Below are 9,724 nucleotides of genomic sequence, written 5' to 3' on the forward strand. Positions count from 1 at the left end.
TCCGTAAGTACCACACGGAACGAAAGTTGTGTACACTGCCGGAAAGGAAGACCTGCCCGTACAGAAACATTAATTTGACCGTTTCCTGTGCATACGTTTGTGGTTTCTCCGACGAATCGTATCAAGATTTGTCAATCGCGGATGGACGCTTCAGAGAAACAGTGTAATCGAACATTTTAGTGTGCACCGTAAGCAGACTTAGTTTACAAAAATAAAGTCACACATAAATGAACGTGTTAAGAAAGGAGATCTACTAAACTTTTTCATTAAACTCGACCGAAACCTGACATAATATATTCCGTCTTACTTCAATACTTTAAACACAACGTTAAATATGAATGACCAAGTATAAATATGTCATTTTTTCATACTTATCAGTCTGAAGGCATTGAAGCGAATCGTAGTTATTTTTTTTCCTAAAAATAAAAAAATTATATGATCACAACAAACAAGAATTTCAACTTTCAAAACATGCTTAGATTTACTAAAACAAAGCATGATTTGAAATCAAAAGGAAGTGAGAGCCAGGGTTCATACAAATTAGGGGGTCCGCGACAGCCGAGCGGTAGCGCCGGTTAGAAAATCGGCCCACGCCGGGGCTCACCATCTCGACGGCGTGGGTTCGAATCCCAACCGAGACCGGACCCTACCCTGTACGAGAGGACTGACTAGCCACGTACAATAGGGAAACAAGTCTCGTAAGCCCTTAACGGGCAGGCATGACCAAGAGGTCGTTACGCCAAGAAGAAGAAGGTTCATACAAATTGTACCTGTAGAAGATCAAAATAATTATACACCATGTGATATTTGTTTAACGAAAAACAAGGTGAATTCAATACCAATAATATAACATAAACATTGAAGATAACCTAAACAATTTTTACATTTTGTCAAATTTGTGTTTTATTTCCTACATTTTCTTTATGTTGTATAATTTTAGTAACGAACAATAGTTTGAATAATGCCTACGCTTAAAGTTTACTCAGGATCTTAAATAACAATGTTTTGATTGCTGGTGGATTGGTCTTCGATATGATCGCATGTAATCGCCTTATGTTTGTTACCGCATTTAAGTTTATCAATGTTTCCAACAGCGACCTTCTGCGCATATTTACTATACTAAGCTAAGCTACCTTTTCAGATTTAAAATAACCAACAAAACACAGTATGCGCGTATTGCCTGTATGGTATCATTTGTAAAGTTACTATAAATAGGGTCAAAATGTGCGATGCTTCGATTTAATTAAACTATTATCCACCGCTGAGGCCTGTACAAAGAATAAATTAATCGCATATAACTTTTCTTTTTTTCCATTTCAAGGGTCAGAGGACGATCGTTGCCTTCTTTGTGATTTCGTATATACGACTCCTACTAAAAAGGAGCGGATATTCTGTAATAACGCCCGAGGAAAATCTGAGAGGAGTGTGAACTGTTTTACTGTAGAAATGCTAACGATGATCTAGTGTACGTGTTTGTAGGCTTTGCGCTTTACTGCAGGCGTATTCTTTGCACCACAGAAATATGGACGATAGACTCTGCACTGCACATCATTGCCAAGAATGCCTTTAATGTCTTGCCAGATAGCGAAACAGATTTATTCGAATTGATGCCCTCGAGGATTTGACGGTGTTAGTACCCGATTGTGTAGCTCTAGATTATGTGTTTTTATAGCGCGGAAAGAGGAAGAGCTACGGACTCTTTACCAACCCTTGGAACCTGGTTCTGCTGTTGGGAGTCTGGTCTGGATGAGAACGATATATTTTCCCGATCGTTAAGTTCAGGGCGATAGCAACGGAGGATGGGAGCGGAGGCAACAAGGCGCGAAGCAATGAAAAATGATGATGATATTGGAAGAAAAGCGAACGTTAATTTGTATGCATTTAATCAACTCCCAGCTCGGTGCGTTTATTACTAAGTACTGGCAGCGCAGTGAGCGAACCAAGGAGTTCGATCGCGTCCGCGGCGCATCAGCTCGAGCAGCGCCAGGAGCTTGGCTGGAGTTTATTGTGGCATAGGAATTCCGGTAGCAACTTTGGCGTTAAATGTCCGTGCGCTCTTTGCTTTTTACGATCCCGATTATTAAAATTATCCACAACAGTTGCTGCTTCGAGGCATGAGCGACCCAAGCTCTTTGGAGGAGCGGCTATGTAAACTATCGCACAATGGCTGTCGGTGTGTGCGCATAACATTTGCGTGATCATGAGCACCATTTGCTTTTAACACTTTTGAGGAGTCCCGTTTCACATGCATGCACTTTCGTTTTCCTTTTGACGAGGAGTAAATTGAAGTGATCTTGCGTTTAAAACAACTCAATTCTACTACTGACCATGGTGTCCTTCCCGAACCGTACACTGTAATTGGTAATGTAGGTATGATCGTTACAATACTGGCACATGTATTATACCCCCTTGTCCGAGAAACCCACGCTGGTATTGCGCTGGATTTATATTCGCCCGGGCCAAGGGTTTGCTAATGGAGGCGGAAATTTCCCGATCGGAAAATAATTTGCCTACCGCCAAAGTCTGTTGTCATGGGATACTCCCTTTTTCACGCGCGCTCCGATCGTAATCCGCGTCCGCGTTCACTAAATTGGACTATCTGCTACCTTACTCTACCGCGTGGGCGCGTGTGGTGGTTTAGGTAAAGTTGTAAAATATTTACATTAATCACGGCCACCGTTCGCGTATGTGTTCGTTTATTCGAATAAGCACTTTCGTTCTTTGGTAAAGTGCTGCAGGTCAATCAACTGCAGCTATCTTGGTTCTTACTTTAGCTACCCTATCGCACAGAAACGGTCAGTTTAAACCAGAACATGACTTCCTGGGAAGTTTTTCAATTTGCGTCAGTCCGGAAGACTCGGATGGACCGCAAACCGGTAGCCGGGCTGTTGCCGACTACTGAACTACTCCTAGATTGCACCACACATGACCGAGGCCTTTATCGCGGGTCAGTACACTTCCACCTCAGACTTTGGTAGTCAAATCCAGCGGCGTAGTGCCGGTCAGCTTCATGCGCTTCACTTCGCGATCGTACTCGGTTTCCTCGGGTTCCAGCTCGGAGTCACTTCCGCTTCCGCCATGGTGCCCGTGACGTGGCCGGTGCTGCGAGTGCTGATGATGGTGATGGTGGTTGCGCTGGTGGGTGGGCGGGTAGTGATGCTGAACACGGGCCGGAGACTCGGTTTGTGGTGGAGACGCACGATGCTGCTGTAGTTGAGTCGGCGAAGGAGACATTGAGAGGGCATGTGGACGCGGCGAGTGCTGGTGCGATCGCTGGTGATGATGGTGTTGATTGTGATTGTTGCTGATACTGTTGTTGTTGTTGTTGTTGTTGTTGTTGTTGTTGCTGCTACTGCTGTTGGTGGTGTTGGTAGGAGGAGTTTTGGAGGGAGGCGTCGCTGCAGCCGCCATGGCGTACTTGTACTTATCGTGACCGGCCGAGGGAGGACGACTGTCGACGTGCGCCTCATCATCCGAACCGTTGGACTCGGCGCCGGACATCGAGGATCGCCGCTCGTCGGTTGAAGTACAGCTGCTGCCTGTCTTCATGCTCAAATCGATCGGGTTGTCCTGGTGGTTATGGTGATGGTGGTGATTATGCGATTGGCCGTGTCCCGAAGAAGCCTGCGATTGTCGTCCGCCGGAAGAGGACTGCGAGACGGACACGACGACGACGGGAGAGCGCGGCGGGGTCATGGTCGCCGGCACGACCTCCTCCGGCTCCGGCTCCTCTTTATCGCTGCCGACCGTGCCATTGCTTGGGCAGCGCTGCGACTCGAGCACCTGATCCAGAATGAACCGCTTGGAGAAGGAATCGGGCGACTTTCCGGAGTCGCTTCCGGCCCCGGAGTGTGGGTGTGGGGGCGGTTCCGTTTGGTTGTGGTTCGGCGTGAAGCGACTGTTGTTGTTGGCCAATGGCGAGCTGGGAAGCGTCAGGTGCTGGGTGTCCGCCGGCTTCAGAAGGCCCGCCTGTGGATGCGAGTAGAGCGCCGGATGGAAGCCCGGAAACATGAGATGGGACGAGGGCAGAAAACCGGGCGGCGGCATCAGCGGCAGCCCCCCGAAGGGCAGAGGCAGGAAGAGGTCCTTGTTGAGCGGCGAGTCGTGTAGCTTGCCCTGCCGTAGAAGCGCGTTCCGGCGGTCGTGCAGCTCATTCGAGCTATCTGAGTTATGACTATCCGGCGAGCTGACGGACGGCGAGGCCGATGGGTGCTTGCTGTACTCCTCCAGGCCGAGGATCATCAGTTCCTCCTTGGTGCATGGTGGCCGCGGGTACATACCGTGCGCGTAGGCACCGTGGAACATGCCGGCGTGCATGCCCACCGACTGTGGTGCCTTCTGGTGGTTGCCCTGCTGCTGGGCGGCCTGCTGCTGCTCCTGCAGCAAGCAATGGATCTTGAACCAGTTCGAGCGGCGCCCGTAGCGGGAACCGCTTTTGGACATGCCCACCATCAAGCACTTGCGCAACCGGCACGCCTTGCAGGCGGTTCGGTTCTTCTTGTTGATGATACATTCGCCGTTGTTTTTACACTCCGAAATCGACGACAGATTGTTGTACGAGCGGCCGAAGAAAGACTATGATTGAGGGGAAGAAAGAAAGAGAAAAATGAAATGCGTTAGTGCGGGATGGAAGTAACCGAAATTGACTGTGCTCTGCCACTCCACTCCGAACGCCAAATTGATGTCGAATGCCGTCAAAAGCGTCCATCTTCCCATGACGGGTGTCATCTGCCAAACGGAAAGGTAAAATCCCCTTCGTGTGACACATAAAGCAAAGTGCCACCGCTGTGGATTGATTAACAGCTTTACGCATTCCACAAATTCACAGCCACCTACAGCGGTGTCGAGCGAGTCCGATGATTTCAGCACTCGTGTCGTCGCGCGACGGCTGAAGTAGCACCAATTCACAGGTTTTCGTCGTGGGACAGCGGTCGAGGCGCGGAATCCATTTTCCGTTCGAACGGAAGCGCGTGTTGGAGGAACACCTTTTCTGGGATGCCATAATTAATGGGCAATCTACGACACGAGGCCAGATTTCACTTTCTACAGACATCGCTGGATGTGCTCGGTATAAGCGATCGCATTGTTTGTCACATTTATGGATGCATTCATGTAAACAAGCAGAGGGTTTGTGAGTGAATGTAACCTTCATGAGTTTCCCAAATATTGATTTGTATATTTCAGGGACCTCCAGATCATCTCAAACATTCCCACATAGGCAGAGCTCAAACTCTTAAAATTCTCAACCGGTATTATTTCAGTTTCCTTATCGTATATTAGTCAAAAGTTGCGTAAACCTCGGATGCGTTTATCAAATTATTTGAAGAATCACTGATCATGGCCGCATCGTTGTCCATCGCGTAATTTTGTGGAGCAATTTTAAGGATGATGTCTAGCCGTTCGTGTAGCTAATCGGTGGAGATAAAACCAGATTTAATTTGATATCACGGAGCAAAAGAATATCATTTATGCATGTCACGATAGGTGCGTTTAGAACATGGCCTTGAAACGCAAAAGTAGGTTCGCGGTAGAAAGACAACAATCGCATTGTCGTCGCTGTGTAATAGCGCTCAATTGAGCAATCTGTAACGAAACGCGGGAAGCAGTGCGCAGCAGTTTACTTCATCGCGATAAATGTCTCCGAGTATTGCACACGGCATTAGACCAACCGTGTGCGACAGCAGGTGATTCGATCCATCATCAAGCGGATCGTTTGTGCGGGCACTAGCGGAAAATAGGCAGTTTTGTGTATGTGTTTTTGTTTCTCGATTGCCCAAAGACGCAATTGAGCGAAAGGGCCTTGAAGAAGCCGGCATGCGCGACCGGATGAGGCGCACGCACAAGCCAAAGCCGCGGTTTGGAAAGACGTTCCGTCATCGTCGCATAAGGGTCGCCGTATGTCGTGATACGGGCACGTAAATTTCCCCACCGTCCGCCCGCTGGCCGCCTGCTCCAGAGCCGATTCTTATTCTTGCTAGCCGGGCAGCGCATTCGCCTATTGTGTGCCAGCAAAACGGTAGTCTTGGTGACAAACGGGCGGCCATCTGTGAAGTGCACCGGCGCAACGTCGGTACCATCGCTGTGGGCTATTGAGTTGACTTGCTGACATTTTTATGATTGCCTGTCCGGAGTGCAGACTCAATCGTTCCAGTGCTACCGCCGTTGACGCGGGCTTTGCAACTCTTTTGCCAGGGTTGGATCTGTTGTGCAACGGTACGATTGAATTTTGTTGTCATTGTGTGAGCCCCAGGAGCGTACGAGCGGAGATGGGAGGCAAATCGACTTTGTGTGCGGTACGATGCCAAGCATCCCTAGCAGACCGTGTGACGTTGGTTCGCGATGGACACATGCAGACTGTCGTCCGCATTGCAATATGTTTTGATTTGGTCGATTTTGAATTAGTTTTCCCTCCATTTGTGGCACAACCATCATACCGTGCGCCAAGCACCCCAACAGAGGATGACAATTTAGAAATGAAATCGATGAGGATGCAGTTCGTCGATCGCTTGTTCCTACCTGCCTTATCCGGAGGGGATGATCCGGGAGCTAGATGGCTAGATAGCTGGGTGGCTCCGCATAACTGGCGAATCATTCGATCTCGCTCGTCTGCATTCATAAGTGATCGATCTGAGGCGCCCAATCGCCCTAAAATGGAGCCCGTTTGGAGTGGAAACCGCACAGCGGGCTTTGTTGGCAGCCGCCTGCAGCTTTGATTGCACTGCATTCTCTATGTCGCTCAATTAGGGCCGAAACCCCCATCCACTTGCGCACGAGCGATTGCTTAATCGTTGCCCACATTGATTTGTCATTGGTAATTTAATTTTAAAAGAAGATTAACTCCAGCTCCCTACTGCAGACCGAGCCTGACGTAGCGGCGTAGAGGCACCTGAAGCGCAAAGTCGCGCGCTAAAACCTCCCGAAATGCCGAACGGATGGTCACGTCGCTCGACGATCGCTGGGAAACGCCGCAGGGCACATCGCGAGGCACTGCTCGGATAGTTATGAAAATAGCCCACATCATCGCCGCACGGTCGACCGCGGGGGAGATTCACCGTCGCATGCCGACGAGACCTTTGTCGAGGAGACCTTCAGAACACCTATCCAGCCAGCCTCGATGGCATTCGCACTGGTTTGTGATGGTTCGTACCATCCGTGTAACCCTCGGTTTGCTACAGATTTTTATTCACGCAAGCCATTGTGCAACGATAAATTGGAACATTGTGCTCGCTGTAGATAGTGAAATTTGGAATGCACTGTTTTGAAAAAAAAATCGACTGGATCATTTTCTTCAAATAACTAACCGGTTAACTCTCGAAGAGTGCTAATAAATAAAAGCCTCAACTACCACGACGGTTTAAAGAAGTTTGAGTATCATCAGAATTATCCCTATCGGAATGGTTTAATGGTCAACCGAGACTTGATTTATTGAAGTCACTTGTCAAAACATCTCGAAACAGAATCGCTCGACTCATATGACGCTTTTCTAACCTCACTTCTATTTTAGACAATTTCTTCCGCTGACAATCCGCCAATCGTTTAGCTCCCTTTTCTAGCTGCAGTAAACGGTTATGTTAATTAACGACTAAAATGTAGTTTGGTACACATGGAACCTGGGAGCAGCCATGATGAACCCACGGTAAGGATCCGATGCGGTCGACATGCGATTTGCAATTCCGGCTCAATCTGATCGAGCCTGGCACGGGGCCAAGTTCAGCGCCAAGTTAAGCCAGCGTACGACATGTAGGTGTTGCATGGGATGAGCGAGTCTGTCTGCTGCGATGCTGACGCTTGCGGGCCAAAAATGAGAGCCGTTGTGCAACTACATATAGTTGTCACTCAATGCCCCGCGGTGTGCTGATGCTGATTCATCAGCCCTTTTGGCATGGATGGCAATCCTACCAATCCCGCAGAGCTCGGCAAGCAGCAGGCGTTCTGCCGTTTTGCAGAACAAAACATCGACGTTCTCTATTGGACTTGGGAGTCGTGCTTCGAGGCGAACGATTCGCCTAGTTTGGGAAGGGTTTCACATCCGGCAGCGATACGGAGTCACAAATGCAGTGCGAAGGCTCCGGGGAGCCGTTGTTCCCACAATTATAATGAAACATGAACGGATCAGGCCCGACTGCTTACCTTGCAACCTTCGCAAGTGAAGGCACCGAAATGGAACCCGGCCGCTGGTTCGCCACAGACTTTGCACTGCTGATTCATCTGGAAGGAAACGTGCAAGAAAGAGAGCGATTAAATAATGTGGTGTGGGAAGGCACGCGGTAAGAATTATTATTTAGAACGATTTTACGATTTTTACGAAGCTGTGGAAAATAAAAGCGAACGCAAAACTGTGAAACTTGTTTCGCCACCAACCAAACGGGCACTTAAACGATCGGACACGTCTTCCGGAATAAACAGGCCATAGCGAAAGCCACCACGGCGCGTACACATTGTTGCACATGGCGCACGGTTTTTTTTTTGCTCGATGGCAATACCCTATGATTTACCGTTTACGAGCTCAGAATTCTGGGGTGCCACCATTAAATTTGTACTTTTTGCCTACTTAAACACCCTCAAAATCGGTCGGCTGGCGCACTAGATGTTTATGTGTTGTTACTCGTAAAATTGTTTGCCGCTGATGGAAAAAAGAGGGAACTTTAATTGAACTGAACCTGTACGGTGGAGAAGATATACGAGCTTTCCTGCCAAAGTCTTCCTTCAAATTTCTACAAAAACATAAACATTATTTGACCAATCTTCAGCGATCCGTGCTTGGTCGGTCGGCAAAAATGAGCAGCAACACCAATCGAATTTGAGCGCAAGTAAATTCCATGTCACGATATGGATAAAAAGGGTACGACGAAATGAAACTATTGTGCTCGAAAATTCCTTTCACTTGCCGATTATGAATGGCGATTCGATGATGATGCACAGAATTTATGCCTCCTTGAGCCATTTTATTATTGCTATCATCGCCGAACGGCACCCAACGACAACAGTGAGCAGCAGGGATGGTCTGAAAAAACAAAACCAACGAAGTAAAAACACCATCTAGGGGCCCATGGCTATATCTATCGGAGATGATCGGGGAATAACCTTCTTTCGTGTAAGCGAGTGAGGATTCCGGCAAGATGAGCAAAATCAGTGCCTTTGCGTGTCTTTGTAAATGGCCAAATGGGTGACTACCCACCGATGGTTCAGCGGCTCTCGTCGAAAAAGCAGCAATGTGTGGCTGAATAGGACGCGATGGTACGTAAGATCACTGTTTGTAATTCAATTTAACTTTTACTTGCGTCCTCTGCGTGCACATAGGCAAGTATCACAGTTTATGGTCACCTGCCTCTAGGGGCGCGAAGTTTGAAGTCAGCGGGATGCGATGGGCAGCTGTAAAGACAGCTAGAAGAAAACAAATCCTTCAAAAGCTTCAAACCTCCGCCACAGGAACCGTTGCCTGGGACGGGTGTGGAGGCAACATACTTGAATTTTACGACTTTCAACCCATGTTTGACCCACACCGAAGCCACCCCTAACCGAGGCTGACAGTAACGGACCTGACGCGGTAGCCGTGCGGTATGGTTTTCGAGGTCCGCCGCCATTTTTGCTCCGCTCCGATCTGCGAGGCCGTCGTTTACGCAACCGACGTCAAAAGATCGATCCTTCGATGGGGCAAGTGCTAACAAGTGTTACCGGACAAGCTTTCTGCGCGGTGTTTAACCATTTTAGCGTCCGTCGGGTT

General features: G+C 48.5%; 1 protein-coding gene across 1 annotated transcript; it reads right to left on the reverse strand.

Annotated features, from left to right (window-relative positions):
• Positions 1 to 2,964: 2,964 nt before the first annotated feature.
• On the reverse strand, positions 2,965 to 8,208 carry LOC131258694 (knirps-related protein-like). The gene is made up of 2 exons (XM_058260064.1): positions 8,131 to 8,208; positions 2,965 to 4,575 (listed from the first exon to the last, which is right to left on the reverse strand). Exons 1-2 carry the CDS (start codon positions 8,206 to 8,208, stop codon positions 2,965 to 2,967), a joined length of 1,689 nt encoding a protein of 562 aa, XP_058116047.1.
• Between the last annotated feature and the right edge of the window lie 1,516 nt (positions 8,209 to 9,724).

This window comes from Anopheles coustani, chromosome 3, assembly GCF_943734705.1.
Source record: "Anopheles coustani chromosome 3, idAnoCousDA_361_x.2, whole genome shotgun sequence".
Classification (NCBI taxonomy): Eukaryota; Metazoa; Arthropoda; class Insecta; order Diptera; family Culicidae; genus Anopheles; species Anopheles coustani.